The sequence below is a fragment of the Scatophagus argus genome, chromosome 3, assembly GCF_020382885.2.
Source record: "Scatophagus argus isolate fScaArg1 chromosome 3, fScaArg1.pri, whole genome shotgun sequence".
Taxonomy (NCBI): Eukaryota; Metazoa; Chordata; class Actinopteri; family Scatophagidae; genus Scatophagus; species Scatophagus argus.
The window spans coordinates 21,251,061-21,269,201 of record NC_058495.1 but is presented as its reverse complement, the minus strand read 5'-3'; the positions used below and the strand labels follow the sequence as shown (position 1 = coordinate 21,269,201).

General features: G+C 42.8%; 1 protein-coding gene across 1 annotated transcript; it reads left to right on the top strand.

The window, feature by feature from the left end:
* Window positions 1–1,307: 1,307 nt before the first annotated feature.
* On the top strand, window positions 1,308–3,227 carry mafbb (v-maf avian musculoaponeurotic fibrosarcoma oncogene homolog Bb). The gene has a single exon (XM_046384674.1). It carries the CDS (start codon window positions 1,556–1,558, stop codon window positions 2,540–2,542), a length of 987 nt encoding a protein of 328 aa, XP_046240630.1. The 5' UTR covers window positions 1,308–1,555; the 3' UTR covers window positions 2,543–3,227.
* The last annotated feature ends 14,914 nt before the right edge of the window (window positions 3,228–18,141 follow it).

Here is an 18,141-nt window from a genome sequence, read left to right as displayed (position 1 = left end):
CTAGTGAAATATGATGTTGGCTTGTGTTGTGCACTCAGGCTGTCGGCATCCTGTCATTAGCATAAGTTATACCCAATACTGTGACCCTTCTCTGCTGGCATAGATCCTAATATGTGTCCCTGAGCCATCCTGCCTCAGTCACACTGTCTCCTCTTTTCCTTTATTCCCAGCAACTAATACTGACTGAAACAATGCTTCGGCACTCTCATGCAGAATTTTCTATTGGTTTTGGCTTCGTTCCTCTATCTTGTCAGCGAAGCGTACACTGTCTTTGGAGTAAGCACTGTCTGAGAGGGTCACCTCAGTGCAGGAACTTCGTTTAACCCTTTGCTGTCACCTCTGGATGCCACTAGGGGTGACATTCCTGAATTAGCCAACAGATCCTGAAACAGACCAGAAGTTTTCATTGCCGAGCTGTTGCCAGGCAGCTCAAGATTTCTGATGAGATGCTCTCTTAAAACCTTCAACCGCTTCTCTGGCTGTCAGGGCTTTGGGTCTGCCTACTGTAGAAAAATCCCAGGGCCCATCCACAGATGTTTTGTGCTTGCACACCCACATGTTGCATATGCGCACAATCCCACAGACTGTGAGAATATCCCAGAATTCTTAGCATTGCACTATTCCCAAAAATAAAACAAATCAGAACCATATAAAACAAACAATTAAAAGAAGACAGAAGGAGCGGTTTACTGGCCTCATTAAAACAATGTGGATATTCATATTGGCGCTTGTTGCAGTGTAGACTAATGGACACAAGATGGCAGTGTTCTCCCGTGTACTTCCTAAAGAACGCAACCATGTCTAATGATTTGTCTCCGAGCTTCCTTTTTATTGTTTAAGTGAAATTAGGCAGCCATGGCGACAACAATCAGCACAAATTCAGACACAAATATGAGCCAAATTAAGGCTGAAAGAAAATTTCATATCGTTGTTGAGCTGTATTAGTATAGATTTGAAGAAGGTAAATAAGAATGATCTCATATGTATAATGATTTTACTTATTAAAAGTATCCAAATGTGTAGCTCTGGCTTGGTCGTAAACACACTGTAATAAATCTGAAGAGCCTGTGGGATAAATAGCGGATAAGTCGAATGAGAGAATAAACACAGTACAGAGGATAATGTACCGCTGTGCTTTTATAGGTTTTGGTCAAATGATCATCACGAACAGCTCATAAGCGCAGGCTCGTAGCTTTTATGCAAATTGTGCTCTTCGGCGTGTTTTCATTGGAGAGGAGCGCGGAGGTGTAGTCTGGAGGGCGTGACTTCATGTCAATGCAGCTTTATGAAGAAAGTGCGCGTCTCCTGAGCAGGCAGAGGTGCGTCCAGTCTGCTGGCATCAGTGGACTTTCAGTGTGTGACTGTTGAAGCCAAACAGCCTGCGCGGTGCAGAGTTTGATAAGCTGAAAAGCTTTCACGGTTTTTTTCCCGTTTGTGCTGAAATCAAACTTTGGACATATTACTGTTTTTTTTTTAAACTAAGGGTGCCTTCACTGACTGCATGAAATAGCGTGTATATTTGGAGCTTTTTGAAGCGACCAGCTTGTTGTTTAATATGACCGCTGAGGCGCACTCACATTTGGGACTGCAGAAAAACACCATGGACTTCGTCAGCGACTTCGACTTGATGAAGTTCGGCGTCAAGAAGGAGGCAGTGCAGGGGATAGACAGGTCCTTCATCGGGCCCTGCAGCCAGCTCCAGAGACCAGACTCCGTTTCCTCCACCCCTGGCAGCACACCTTGCAACTCAGTACCCTCATCGCCAAACCTCAATCCGAACGAGCAGAGAAATAACCCCGGGGGAAACCACTTCTGGATACCCAACAACGGGGGTTACCCTCAGCAGATGTACCCCGAAAGTTTTGGTCTGACACCCGAGGACGCAATGGAGGCCCTAATCGGCGCCACGGGGCAACAGGGACATCCATCTGCGCCCCACGGTCACCATCCGCCACCCTTCCAAGCTGATTATGAAGGGTACGGCCACCTGAACGAGCCTGTCCAGCACTATCCGGGACTGCCGGGTCACCCCGACATGCAAGGCATCCCCAGCAGTCACTGCCAAGACCCTTATCTGAAAGATGACATGGGGTGCGCGTCCCCCCAGTCGCCGGAGACCCAGCAGATCCTCAGTGAGCACCAGCTCCTCCAACAACCGCACAGCCGCCACGACAGGCGATCCAACGCCGAAGCTCACTTCTCAGACGAACAGCTGGTGTCCATGTCCGTCAGGGAGCTCAACCGGCTCCTCAGAGGCCTCAGCAAGGACGAGGTGATGCGCCTGAAGCAGAAGCGCCGGACCCTGAAAAACAGAGGTTATGCACAGTCCTGTCGCTTCAAGCGCGTCCAGCAGAAACATATTTTGGAGCACGAAAAGACCAGCCTGGTGTCACAGGTCGAGCAGCTGAAACACGAACTGAACAGGCTGATCCGGGAGAGGGATGCATACAAACTCAAATGCGAGAAACTGTCCGGTGCAAACTGTTACCACGAAACTGGCTCGACCAGTGACAGTCCTTCCTCACCCGAGTATTTAATGTGAGTTTGTTAATTTCCTGCAGAACTGATTCTTCTCCATAGGGACGCATTGTGTTGACAGCTCAACTTGCTCCTTTGCAAACAGTCCCACGGATTCCCCAAGTTCTATGCTAATTAGTGTTGGACTTAAAGATATCACTCAAATAAATGTAGTAGATACAACTAGGCAGGTTGTGAATGGAAAATTTCCAATGGAGCATGCATGCAGGACATGTATGAGATGTTTTTATTTTATACAGACATATCTGTATTTTGTCTGAAAGACTGAAAGATACTTGAAATCAGAGAATATTCCCTTTTTATGAATATACAATTTTAATTCTGCCCGTTCAGTTACTGCTCAGTCCTCATTTTGGTGATTTTTGCTTTGCTTAGTTTTTGTAGCTCAAATTATATTTTGTGTTTCACGCTTCCTTAAAATAGAAAACTGGAATACTGAAAGGAATGAATGCTCGAGATGACATTTCGGTTATTTTTATGAAGCTGATTCTGCTGGACAGACGTGTTCATTATTTGCTTTTCTTTTTAAGATAATATATAATTATGCAAATTGTTTCTCATCTACTATGTTTTTCATTTACTGTGGATCAATAAACCTGTTGTGACTTTTTAAAGTTGTGTCTCATCTACTGATGGAATTACTATTTGACAAAAAAAAAAACAAAACGATGAAACATTTACCTCACGCGCACCGTTGTCTTTTTCATCATGGCATTGTTATTTATTTTTAATAATCATACTCACACATATAAAAAGATAGTTTAAACTCCTGAATCCATATAAGATAATATGTCATGCACATCTGTGTGCACAGAATAAAATTGTGGCACTAAAGTCTTTCAGTCAGTGTTTAGTATATAAAATACAAAATTAAATTGACTACCAAGCATATGTGCACTAGAAAGTTCTACCCTAAAATTATACTACGGCACAATAAAAATTTAAAGTACTCATAAAGTCATATTCTGACTGTCACTTCATTCTTGTGTTACAAGTATTTTACCCGAAAGCCAAAGGAAGGAGTGCAGTAACAGTCACGGCGCTGTGTATTTGTTGATTTGGTGGTGAATGAAAGGACGAGTGGCTTTCTTTCCTCCCCGACCTTTGCCCTTCATGGAGTGCTGCTTCCTGTGGGACCCCGGCATGTGAAAGCACAGGAGGGCTGACTGGCAGGGGCTGTGGGGCACAGATAAAATGGAGTGGAAATCAGGCTTCCCCTCTGCTCTCTTCCTCAGACAAACAGATCGCCTCTGCATTCATTAACAGGAAGAGAGAAACAACAACCACGGCACACTGCTCAGCGTTCCTCTGCCCGGCTTCTGAGGAATTTTCTCACTTGATCTGTTTTTTTTTTTTCCTTCCCTGCCCGGTTACGTTTTGAAATCCTCAAGCAAATTTCCTGTACACAGATCATTCTCAGTTCAGCACTACAGTAATATTTGGAGGACTGTAATAGTTCCAAGGCCACTGTGATAAAGTGAGATAAGTGGTCACACTGTAAATTGAGCTTATAACCTCTCTGACGGCCTGTGTGTGTGTGTGTGTGTGTGTGTGTGTGCTCAGAACCTCACAGGGTTTTTCACTCTGTCGGAGGAGGTTTGTTCTGACTGTTCACCCTCTGTGGGAGTTCAGCTGAGCAGGTGGCTCTGCTAACGGCGCCACCCTTTAGCCTAAAAACCAGGTTCTCTTTTCATGTGTGACCCCTGACAGTATTGACCTCACCCCTCCATTGAGGGAAAGCAGCTCTGAAATCACACCACAGGTGCAAAAGCACTTTCCTTCTGGGAACAGGCCCAATCCCTGAAGGAGTACAGGATGTAAATGAGTGTGTTTGTGAACCTCAAGGATGTAGCAGAAAATAGCCAAATGGTTATGGCAATGAATAATGCTCCTCTATATTTTCATGTTACGGTGCCTTCTCTATGTGGCACAGTACGACTTTGTTCACGGGCACTGTTTCATTTTAAAATGAGTATTCTTCTGTTTTAAAAGTGTTTAAATATATTTATTATACATAAAATGCTCATTGGGACAGCAAAAGACTTTTGTTGTTAAATCTGTTTAGTTACACATTGTGTTCATTGATTGGTATAATTTGTAAATGACATAATCGGCTAAAATACTAAAATGCAGAGAGCTCAGCATGAACTAAAAATTTCCAGAATGTGATCTAAGTGTACGTTTTCAGCATGAAAAACTGGAATAAATTGCGTGCGGGATGTGCTTTTATTTTCATACTTGCATATATTTCACATTGCACAAACTGACGTACGGTAGACGTGTGGTTTTTCAAACATTGCATTTCTTTGTTCTGTGTCGTGGGTTTTTGTGCACTTGCGTACATGCATCACATGTGGATTTCTAAGCAACAGCGGAATAATAGAGTAGAAGTGTTGGGTGAGAAGAGCGGTTTGTGGTACTGTGTGACAGTGTGCAGGGTGCCACTGTAGAAACGATTAGCCAGCTCTTTTCCCTAGCATGTGATAGGCTGGTGGGCCTGATGTGGGAGCCGCGGGCCCCCCCCCTCCTCCTCACACACACACACACAAACACACACACACACACCCACACACACACACCACCAACACCCCAAGCCCACGGCGCCTGAGGCTGGCTACTGAGTCAGCAGGAGGGAAAGGTGTCTGCACGGCTGTGGCATCAGAGCAAGAGAGAAAGCAAAATAGCTGGAGTAGGATGAAGAGCAGTGAAAATGTTTTAGAATATACATGCTTACATTTTTAAAAAAAAATTTAAAAAAAAGCACGTTGAGAGAAAAGAATGACTGCATGGAAAAAAGAAGTCAGAGTGAGATGATGAAGCACCTTAAAGGGGCAGCATCATCATCTCCTAAATTTATTTCAAAATCTCCTCTGCAGAGGCCTTTTTTTTGGCATTGTGAGCGACTAATCTGACAGCACGCTCACTCTAGTTTTAACTATGACTCGCTTGTGCACAATGAGCAACGCCTGTAGATGCCCGGTGTTCAGTGAAAACACCCAATGCGTGTCCGTCGGAATCAGTTAAACATGATGCCAACCTGAGTGCTGGGGTTTGGCCAAGGCCTGGCTGCATCTCAGACAGCAGACACAGACAGAGGAATGCTGCAGATACTCACCATTGTGTGGAGAGAGGCAGAGGAATGCGGGCTGCCAGGCTACGTACACTGTCACCAATGAACACAGCCAGGGGCCTCGAGCCATGAGGGAAGGCCGAGGCCAACAGACCCCACGGTCGAACATCACTCACCACTTCCATCTGTGATATCATACCCATCTTTTCTGGACAGTGTTGATTCGGTCCAGCTTGACTGTCTAAACACTGAGTATCTTGTTGAAGAACTCCTGACTGACTGTCACAAAAACTGCCAGAGATTAGATACAAAATGGCCCGACAAATAGGAATCAGTTGATCGGCTGAGTAAATATTCTTTTTTGTTTGAAACAAGCCCTGGTGATCAATCAGTTAATTCTGCATTCGCTGTAATGATTGACATTTATCTTATGTGGCTAAGTGTCAACTGACCAGACATTTGATGCCCAATAGCAAGCCATTTCCAGCCCCAGCCAGTTCTTTTGCGGTTGTTTTGCAACAGTAAAGGCTCACACTCATCTATAAGTGCGGCTTCACGTGAATCGCAGTGCAGAGATTGGAATGGAGGACAGGATGGACGAGGGGCTTCCTCTTTCACTTCCTATATGAGGGTCCAGTCAAGTGACTCTTTGTGAGAGTGTTAGGTTGTATGTCGCAGGAAAACGCAGCTTCGACGGCTGTGGTTTCCGGTCAGGATGTCCAGTCGTTTCTGCGCACGGTTGTGACACTGTGAATCATGCAGCAATCACACACGCACACAGACGTCTCCATGGACATAGCACACATACACACACGCATACATGGAAACATTCATGTGTATGTGCACTTTCTTATCACAGAGGGACACATATTCTTTAAAATACATTTTAATTTTACACTACCTGCTGCCTACTAAATTTTTAATAGTTCTTTTTATCAGAAAAATGTCTTTCTGCTTTTTTTTATTGCCTTAACTGCTACTTGCATTATGAAGACGTTTTTCCTGTTGCCACATCCTGCATGGTTCCAGTGTAATTATGATTGTACCACTGGTAATGACTAAAGTTATCACATGATGAGCACTGCAGTCTCCAACAGATTGGATTAATGTGTAGCCTCAGTACTACAATAAAACCTGTCTTGCTATCTTATTGGCTGTAATAAGGAATCTGACTTTCTGGGGACGTCGTGTTCAGCGTGTTTGTGCATGAACTCCTGGGGATCTGATAGAAAGGCCCTGCGATAAAGCGCTCGTCACGTTTAAGTGGACACCACTGAGGAAAGTGTGACAAAGTCCTGTCACATTACAGACCCTGGACTTTATCTTACAGAGCAAAGGGTGAACTACTGTATGTAATGATTATACAGGTTCCTCCCAGCGTGACGGAAACATTATAAAACAGCCAGAGCCTGTTAACGGAGGTGAAAAACAGAAGGGTTTTACTAGCATAAACAACAGGGGTAAATGAACTGCACAACTGATGTGAAAGTGACTAATCATTTAATATGCATTCCAGTACCCACAGCCACAACTCCTCATGCCTGCAGTGGATGCACAGCATATTCTCCTGTTTCATGAGTGACACTGCAGTTCTGCAGCCTAAATAAGAATCCAGAGGGTGAAGGAAGGATCATGAAAGAGAATTTTAGAAAAAAAAGAAAAGGAGAGATCTCTGTGTCCCTTTCATTCTCTGCTAGGATTTCCTGCTCTGTTTTATGGGGGTCATGCAGCTGGCAGGCGCCCTCCTGTTTCTGTCCGTAACGATGACAGGCGTCCATTAGTGCACAGTAGAAACACAAGCCACAAAGGTTAACTCAGCCCCCACCCCCTGACAGCCCCTTCCCTTTCCCCAGCCCCCCTGGCCCCATGTATACAACCTACCTATCAATAGGGTAGATAATTGTGTCTCTCGGTTGCTGTCGGCAAAGCCTGGCTGATTTAGGCTCAGCTCCTGCTCAGACAACAACGTGTGCACCCTGGTGAGTTTAACACAACCTGGATAGCAAGTCCAGCCCTCTGGGACCATATTATGTCTCTGGAATATAACAAACTCACATCCAGGAAAAGTGCTGGTGAAACTGGTGGCACTGCAGATGAGAAAACAGACATTTTTCACTGCTGTTAGGAAATGAAAGAGAAGAAAGCATGTTTTTTTTGGTGATTTGAAAAGCTAATGTTAAGTGAACTTTATGTATTCGTCGAGAAGTGTGAGAGAGCGAGATCCGAGATGAGATATGAACAGATGGGGTCGGGTTTGAAATTCAAACTGCAGTTGTCACTGCACATGTACTATTCAACACCCTTCTTCATACGTTTCTGTGGGTGTCGCTGACATGAGAATATGGCAGCAGTGTCGTACGTTCTGGTAAATCTAACGGGCCTCTTTGGAATTGGGTGTGTCACTTTCCCACTAATGTGTCATGTTAACATCTCCCTTGTGTCATAACTCTTCTGTCGCGTCTCTCAGACACAGTGTGCCGAACTTAAATCCATAGTATTCTTCCCTCTCAGCTGATTTTAGCGCAGACATACCCACCTTTGGCTTCTGCACAGCTGAAGAGCTTGGCAGAGCAGAGTTCACACGCCCATTCTTTGGTTCTTTGGCCATCTTTGTCATCATGCTCGATGTTAAACCTCCGCTACAGCAACTGAGGAACAACTAACTGTGTGCTGTGGTTGGACTGTCAGGGAGAGAACCTTGTGATTGGCCAACACTGAGCTTTTAACTGATCTATTTAAGGGGATGCAGGCCTTTATACTACAGTGAACCCATGTACTTGTTTGCTCTTTTTGTGGTCAAGATACAGGAAGTACTTTGTTCTGGGATTTAACAGCAGAAAAAAAAGAAACTCTGACTTCTCAAAAAAAAATAAATGAAAGGTTACAAGAAAACAACAAAGTTTATGGCGGGTGTAATAAGATTTCCCACTAAATTTAAGATAGAGTTCACTTGTGAGACAAATGTTGTTTAAAACCAGCAGACACATAAATCTGCTTGTTTTGATTGCTGTGAACAGAAATAAAATTCTCATGGTTGTTTGCAAATGACGACTTGGCAGAAGCACAAAATACTAAAAAATTATAAATCAGTTTAATAATTTGTATTTTAGGTTAAATAATTAATGGAATCACATTTGCATTAGCTGATTGCATGGCGACTTAGGCAGAGCAAAAACAAATTGTAAATGTTATCGCTGCAATTTCTTTTTAAAGGGTTAGTTTGACTTTTTGGGGAGCTACAGCCAAATAGCTTAGCTTGGTATATAGACTGGACACAGAAGAAAAAGCTAGTCTGTCTCTGTTCAAAGGTAACATCCACCTAACAGGACGTCCAAAGCTCACTGATGAACACATTGTGTCTTGTTTGTTTAAATGGTACAAAAACCAAAGTATGAAGTTGTGTTTTTTTTTTCCTTGGGGACTTTTTCTTTTTTTTTTGCACCAGTGACTTCCTGAAGCTTACCGTAAACCTCACAGTGACGAGTGAAATCAGTCTTCTTCTTCTTCTTCTTCTTCTTCTAATGGCTGTTCTAATGGCTCCATGCCATGTTCTCCAGCGTGTTTGGTGTTGAGCAGGTAGTGGACAATAAGTCGACCTTTTCTATTTGGTTAAAAACAGGCGTGGAAAGTTGCTAAGAGGTTTTGTAGAGCTGAGGAGATCTGCAGAGTTAGAGGTAATTTTCGTCTTATCACCAAAAGTTTGGAGCCATGCTGGAAGCTCTGTAAAGTTGTCCTAAGCACCAGTAAGATAAAGGAGTGCTTTGAGCTAAAAAAACATCAGCATGCTAACATGCTCACAGGGACAATTAAATAATAAGCAAGTCTACCATCTTAGTTTAGAGACAGATTAAAATTCAACATAATGATGTTGCCGACATGTCACCAGAAATCTTAAAGTTGATCCTGAATGTGATGTGAAATTTCATGACAGTCTGTCACACAGATGTTAAGGCATTTTAAGATGTTAAGATTTCTGGCACTAGAGGAAAAGTCAGGAGGATTCGCATAAATGTATGTGCAAAATTTACCTGCATTCAATTATTTATCATGAGATAAAGTCGACTGTTAACTGACATGGCAAGGCTTTAGCGTTTACAAGACCTAAGAGAAGAGAAGAGAAAGTGAAATGATTAAAGGAACACACCGCCCACACGTGGCTGAACAATAGCCTGCAGCACTAAACATGTCCAAGCTGAACGACAACAACAACGACACAAGTAGGTGGCCTCCGAGCTGTAACCCAACAAACTCTGACCTCAGCCTGCACATCAGGTGTTGAGAAACATTCAGCTCTCCGATTGTTATGGGAACCCCTCATCTGCCTCCCTCCCGTGCAGTCACTCTGCCTTGTGGAACACAGACGAAACCTTAGCCAAATGAGAGAAAACTAAATCTATCAAACCGGCGGACTGATAACATCAAAGCCCAGACAAAAAGCAATCTTAAAATGTTGTCTCTGTCTCTCTTTCTCTCCTCTGGTGTAAAACATTTGGAGTGAGTATGTCAGCCTCAAGTCTCTTTTGTACAGGCACGGTCAAAAGGTCACTATAAGTCTGTGAGTGACAGCAGTAATGGCGAGTGTGGCTATATTTAAATCCCGAGGAGAGGAACAGCCTTGACTCATGTGTGGACCCCGAGCATCCTCTTTCCACACAAAAAATTGAAACCGCCCTTCTTTGCAAAGTTTCCCAAAATAAAACTACCAGCATCAATATGATACAATCGCTAATATTTTAAGATGATGATTTTGTAATCTTCAGTGAAGCAAATATTTCCCAACAGTAACCTTTTAACGATTTAAAATGGGAATAAAATACATATTCTGGACGATGTTCTCACCTCTTCTGATGTGTTATAAAGTAGGTTACATGTTGGAAAGAGTAAAGTATCACTGCCTGGTTTGGATAGATTTTATTGATCAGATGATAAAGTGAACCCTCTTCTCAGAGGTTCTTTCACAATGTCCTTCTGAGGAGTTCAGTTGCTTTGTTGTCTGAATAGATCCAGAGGCTAGCTGTGTTGATTCATCAGTGCCAGCTGAGGTGTTTAGTGAAGGCTGCCGCGGTTGATTGGTGGAAGGAGTGGAAAGCAGGAGTGCTGGGTTTTCCCACACAACTGGAGAAGAATACTTTGAAATAGGAGCAGTTTCTCTGAAGCTTTATCAAGCCCTGATCACCTGATAAATCTGTCAGAAGCTGCAGTCCCTCCATAGGAACCTGTTATTCATAGTATGTGCTAGTAAAACAAATCTTTGAAGGGCTAATCCCTTAATCCTGATTCAGTGTTTCATCAGCAGAAGAAACACTTGTGTTTGCTGTGGAGACTTAAACTTGTTATCTTGAACAGTGCTTCCCAAATCAGTTTAAAGAGTCACATAAAATATCTGAGATTTACGAGAAAAGTGTGGCAGATGGATCATATGTTAGACCTTCACCCTTTGTGTTTCCAGACCTGCTTACCCCCTCGGGGCCTCTTTGACATGCATGTGCACACCTATCTGTGCTGCTATCTCTTCACACTACATCTGTGTCAGCAGTAGGCTGAGGCAGGAGTATGAGAAATGGAGGCGAGCTCGGTCCTCAGTCCCAGGGATAGGGGCTGTGCACTCGTCTGTAAACGGTTTGTGTGTGTGTGTGTGTGTGTGTGTGTGTGTGTGTGTGAGACAGAGAGACGGAGTCTTTTATTTCCATCTGTTTTCATCACTTGTGGAAAGGTGGCATGACGAGTCTTCCCACAGGAGTGGGAAGAGCGTTGCCGTCCCACACCTTCCTCCTCTCCTCACCTTACCTGACGACATGGGCCTTATCGCTGCATCTGCCAGGCCAGTTAGCCCTTCCCCTTTCTTTGAGGATTAGGGGATGCTACTGTACCCATTGTGCAATACAGAAGACTAAACTGGGAGCTTTCCTAAATACAGGCTTGGCACAGATCGTATTTAGAGTCAAACGATTTTTATCAGATGATCTTAGGCATGATTGAATGATCTCTGCAGCTGCTGTGGACTCTCATTGCTAAATATGCAAATATCTTCCTTTAGTCCACACTGCGTGAAATAATGATCCTGTTTAGCCTTTGGGAAAAAAAAAGGTGGCTTCTTTAGATCCACAAATCAGGAACTTTACACCTAATAAACTAAAATATGAGTCCTCTATAATATTTCATGCCAATATGAGGTCAGAATTTCAGTCAGTTTCATTTTCTGAAGATTTAGAAATGTTTCATGAAAGTATTGACATCATCAAAAAGGTGATGCCTTCACTTCATAGTGAGCCACCGTCACAAAGAGAGGTTGACCTTGCCTTTGGCCTCTTGGCTGTCTGACAAAGCATTCCCCATGCTCTAGTGCAGCACGGCTGTCCTCTAAATGAAAGTAGCTGAGAGGCGAAGGGCAAAGAGGCCTATGGAATATCAATGTGCGATGCTCTCAATTAAGATTAAAGCTTCGAATGAAATCCTACAGAGCTGCTTCCCTAAGAAATGCTTGACATTTTACCCTTGCTGACTCTGGATAAAAAAGGGTCCTGCACCACCAGTAGCACCACCGCCACCACCACTGCAGCCACTAACTAGCTGCCCTTCCTCAGCTAACCCTCCATTCACTGAATTCATTCAGTAGATATTGACTTAAGCTACAGTCACACTTCTAAGAAATAAGTGAAATGGATCATCTTACTGCCACTGGATGATAAGAATACTGAAATATGAAAAAGCGTCTGGATCAGCAGAATGACAAACTAGCAGGGGGAAATATGAGGCAGTCATGATAAACCCTTAGAGACAAATTCCCTACAGCTAGACGGAGAAATGAGGAGAGGAAAGAGAGGGGAAGAGAGGAAAAGGAGAAAAGAAAATAATACATCTGCGACGTGCCCATTTTTAAATGTATGTTTAACAAAGAGCCTTATTCATTTACAATACGTGTATCCTTCCTGAATGCCAAAAACATGGACAGACTGCAAGTAAACACGTAAAACACCACCCATATGGTTTTCTTTTAAAACATATTTTCTAATCTTATCAGATGTGAAACAATTTTATAATATGGGCATATCATTTAGTTTAAGATTATATAATTTACTACTACTTTCAGTATAATAAATGCATCACATTTTATATTGTCTGTGTATTTTCAACCACCAAACACTCCTCATCCATAAGAAACAGCCAATTACAAAGCTGCAGTTCTGTGTTTTTATTCCCCATAATTAATACAATGTTTGAGATTTATTTAGCAGTTTGTTAAGATTCAGCAGATGCCGTTTCTGGGCCAGTGGCTCCAGTTTGAATATAAACCACAAGTCGGTGTTTACTTGGAATATCCGGCACTTTTCCTGGTGATTTACAGAACACGATGTCAGTTGTTTACTTCTGATCTTGTAGATTAATACGGATTATGATGATGTTTACAGTGTGCGTCCGCCAGTATCGTCACATCTGAGCTGTGCGAGCATTTCTAGTTACGCCGTCGGTACGAAAGACACTTGGAAAATACATTATGCAGCCATTTAAACCAAGACATTAAATCAGTAAGAAGCACATATCTGTCTGTTTTGCTGAACATATGAAACTCCAGGTGGGGCTAAGCTGTATGTATGATGGTGATCTGATATGTTACAGCTGAAAGTAAGAGAGCAGGGACTGATTATGAATGCAAGGTGGAAAATAAGATCAAAATGGAGTCTGTGGTGTAAACTCCACCCTTGATAAACACAATTCCACATCACGCTCCAACTCTGCAGTTAACTGAATCAATGCAATTCCACTTGTGCTGATCTTGCAGACTGAGGCCCTTCCCCCATCCTCCCTCTCTCCCCTCTCTCTCTCTCTCTCTCTCTCTCACACACACACACACACGCACACACACACCCATCTCCCTCCCTGTGCAGGTCTACCCATCGTAGCACATTAGCAGTAGAAGCCATCACACAATCAAGACAAGGCAGTGTATGAGACGTCAGGCCAATTTGTTTCTTTCTTGGAGCTACATCACATTAGCAGGGTGGCTATACCCTTGAGCTAAATCCAAGTTCACACAGAGGGAGCGGGCTGCCGGACAGGAGGGCAGCAGTGTCAGCACTTTTCAGACGGCTGCTGACATGTATCCAGCAGACTGACAAGTATGAAAAAAATGCTTGATAGTTTGAAATATGGTCCTTTTGGATGTTTCTCTTTTTTTTTTTCTTTTTTGTGTGAAATTATAATGGGTTCCCGAGGCCTGGAAGAGAAAGAGGGCGCAGTCAGAAAAGTTCTTCAGTCAGAGGTCAGGACATCAAATGAATCTGTGGACGAAATGACAGGACTCTCATCAGGATCTTGTGCCTGCAAACAAATCTGACTTCAGCTACGCGGTCCTGAATCAGAAGACAGATGAGACTCGGAGAGACCAGTCAATAGTTCAATTATCTGATGTCTGTCTTGCTTAATTAAACATATAATTGACCATCCAAGGACTAATGATAGTCATCCCATTACCCATGAATCCAATGGATTTGGCATAACCACCACTTGACCCCGTTGTGGATTGACTGGCCTTAGGTACAGGGTCAGAGTGTATCCACCGTTCACCACTGTGACACTCAAGACTGCATCCCCCGTCACATGTCTCAGGATGTGGCTCTCAGCTCTGCCAAAAACAGTTGGAGGGAAAAATGCAATTACTGCAAGATTATCATACTGCCTCCGTTTGACTTTTCTGACTGAATTCATGAATATATATGAATCCATCTTGCATCTCAATCAGGAAACCCCCACATCTATGTTTGGCTGGTGGCATTTCCTTTGTTTCCTCAAAGTGTGGTTTTACAGGAAGATTAAAGATTAAGCCCAGACTATAATTCAAAAAAGAACGAAACATCAAAAAATACTCTCCAAAAAAATTCCTTTTAAAATACATTCACAGGACTTTAAGGGAGTGCTGTGTGAGTGGTGTGTTATTGCTTAATATCACAAAACTCCAAAATGTCAACTTTTCAGTAAAGCAATTTTAAGTTTATCCAATTCTGAGAAGGTTTTAGGAAATCTGTTTAAGAGTTTAAAGAAACTAAACATTGTTACTGGCATATTTCAGTTTACCTTTGGGTCAAACAAACAAGATATAACATATTAATTAGTGAGCTTTAGAGGTGTTGGTATGTGTGTTTTGATAAAGAGTCAAGCTGGCTGTTTAGCTTTAGCATCTTCACGCTAAGCCAAGCTAACCTTCTCCCGGCTGTGGCTTCACATTTAACGGACAGACAAGAGAGGAAATTAACCTTCTCAGACTTAACTTTGACAAATGTAATGTACAATTTTCTATGAAATCCTTTATGTTATATAAAAAAAAGAAGCCACTTTATCAGAAATTTTGTATAAACACAAACACTGACAAAATAAAATCACTATCACTATTATGAATCTGAGTAGATGTTTGAGGCCAGTTTTGTTTCTGATTAACTGGTTTATTAGTCTATGGGCTTTATTTTTTTAAGTATACAGAACATAAGACAATATAACTATAGAGAACAGAAAGACAGTAAACCTAAGTAGAATTAAATTCACTTGAACAAAGTGGTTATTGAAAGTTTTTGATACTGTTGAGGTTGAATAACTAGCCCCGCATATTGTGAGTTCAGATTTAATTTTAGATGATATTCCGGCTTAGTACAATTGTGTGAATATCCCTGTGTAGCATACAACAACACCTGTACCCCCAAAACACACAGACACACACAGAGTCCCCCCTCTCTTCCTGAACGTATCACCAACCTTTGAACTTCACTACTACTCCCGTTAATAGCTCAATCTGACGAATCATTTAAAAGCCTGCTGAAACAGACAGATGGGTAATGGATTGCATGGCAAATCAATGCTGGGATCAATGGAAGACATGCATCAATAAATGGATAGAGAGCTGCTGAAATAGACACCAGAGTTAACGTGGATCAGTGCAAAACATCACTGTGTGCAGCACACAGTGGAGAAGGCTAATTCGAGTCGCCTCGGCTGATAAGGTGTCCTTTTGAATAATGGAGACAACAAACTGACAGCGATAAGCTAAACCTAAGCTGTGCTGCTATAGTGTGGTTAAGGGGGCTGCATGTTTAGTGCCCATCCCCAACACACACACACACACACACACATATAAAGGCAGCCATACCAGCAGGCCAATTTCTCTGTCTACTGTAGCTCCACAGCAGTTTCCTGCTAATTTACATGACTACAATCATGTGACAGTCCTGGTCAGACGGAGGCTGCGGTGGACTGAACTGTCGAAACTGCAGATACAGTATCAAGGGAACAATAAGGCAGAAAATGAACAAAAAGGAATCTGGGTTTTTTGTTTGTTTGTTTGTTTGTTTTTGCACAAAACATAAAGTCCTGGGAGTCTTTTCTGAGTAAAGAGTCATCAGGAACAAAATATGTTGTTATTTTTCAAGTTATAGGACAGTATGCTGAGCTAACATGCCGGGACACATGGTGCTGTGTGTGTGTGTGTGTGCGTGGCAGTACACCACAAGTGTTGAACTTGCACTGGACCAAAGTGTCGTTGTGACCAGGGCCTGACTCATCGCTGCAGCACCGGACGCTCCAGATTTGTGGCTTCAACATTCAGCTGCATGAGGCAACCCACCCGTTGATAACTACAATTAGCCCTAAACAAAATAAAGAAAAACAACAAAGTAAGTGAGCTGAATAAATATAATTCTTAATTGCCCTCAGCTTGCTCTGCTTGGGCCAGCAAGTGGCAAGACACTACAGCTGTTTCTCAAGGGCTCGTTCCATAAATCTCCGGTGAATGACTGCTGGGTGCAAAGGAGCAGCTGTACCCGTCTAAAAATAGCGGCAAGGCTGCTGCCGGACAGCGTGTTGAAGCTCCACATGCAGTTTAGCACAAAGAGCTTATCAACAATACCTTCCACCTGCATTAGCCAAACTGCGGCCTGGCATCAGCATTACAGCGCAGGAAGTGACTGACTGTTGCGCAAACTGAACATCTGCGCATGTCACTGCGTCTGACTCACACACCCAAACAACGGCCAGATCCTGACCACACAATTCAGACACTTTATTTTTCCAATGAGCTGAACATTCATTATCAGTGTGTTGTGGCCTGAGGCAAGAACGCTCCCTCCTCGGTGTAGTGACAACCCCCGGCCGCCCTGATGGAAAACAAGGCCAAGATGGCACAGTAAACACTAAGTCATTATGATAGTTCAACAGCACTAAGCACATTTTATCAGAGTTTTCTTGTAGTCAGGTTATTTCCCCCGAATTAAAGAACTGACCGAAATTTCTACATCTGGCCCTGCTTGTTCTAGCTGATGATACAAAGTGTACAGGAACCTGTGTGTGTGTGTGTGTGTGTGTGTGTGTGTGTGTGTGTGTGTGTGTGTGTGTGTGTGCGTGTGTGTGTGTGTGTGTGGCTGCATGCACCTGTTTGGGTGTACTGTAGGGTAAATGTTTGGGTAAATTGCTAAGCATAGAGGCTGGCAGTGTTTAGAGATGCCAAATTGCACCTCTGGGAGTCACTATAGCTCACAATCTGACTAATGAAGGCCAAGTAATCAAGCTTCAAACTCATCAGCCATGTTTGCAGTAATTAAAAGGTTTATGTCCAGCACCAGGAGAGCCGTTTGACTCTGTCAGTCGGTGTCAGGAGCCAAACTTGATGTTTGTTATTTCCAGGATCCAGAGCCAAAAGTCTGAACATTTCACACAAAACCCACTGTTTGCTCAGTTTATAGGATAATGCGCCATAACAAATTACATTGTGTCACAGAGAGAAGTCCGGCCTGTGCATTCACACCCAGGCACAGAGGAAGCTTACATAAATGTACTCGGTGATGGATACAAATCCAATAATCAATTGTATGACGAGTGAGTGCTGTCTGTCTGCATCATCCTGATGTATTCTGTCCTGTGGGACTCTGAGGGGCTGTTAGTGTAAAATACTGCAGTCATATCACCCACAACCCCTGGCCTTCAAACATACATTTCAGACAAACAAAAAAAAATTTTAAAATTTCAAAAGAAACAAACATAATAATGTATACAAATGTATGAATATATTACAGTTTTTGCATAGAAACTCACATTTCCATTTCTTTGACATTCGTGTTCTTTGACTTCCTAAAACAAAAGGCCATTATTGTTGTCCCTTGGATAAAAATGCTATTTCACACATGGATGGGTGTGAGGTTTCGTTATGCACATAGTGACTAACCGGATTAGGCCTTGACATGATATCTGTAGGATATCATGTTACACCTTCTGTCAGAAATGTTGACATCCACAGGAACTTCACTCTGCATGCAGCAGGAGGTGCTCTTCTGCCACAATTACAAAGTGACCAGCGGCCTCATTTATAAAAATGTTTTTTAAAAAGTTCTTACGTTCAATTCATAAAAGATGCTGACCTTAAAAAACCTTCCTCAAGTTGGTTCCAAGAATCACTTTAGTAACTAACATACATGTGATCTGTAAATAATAATAAATCAGCACCTGCCTTGTGATTTCCTGCCTTATGTAAAGCCAGCACAAACAAGGGTTTAGTC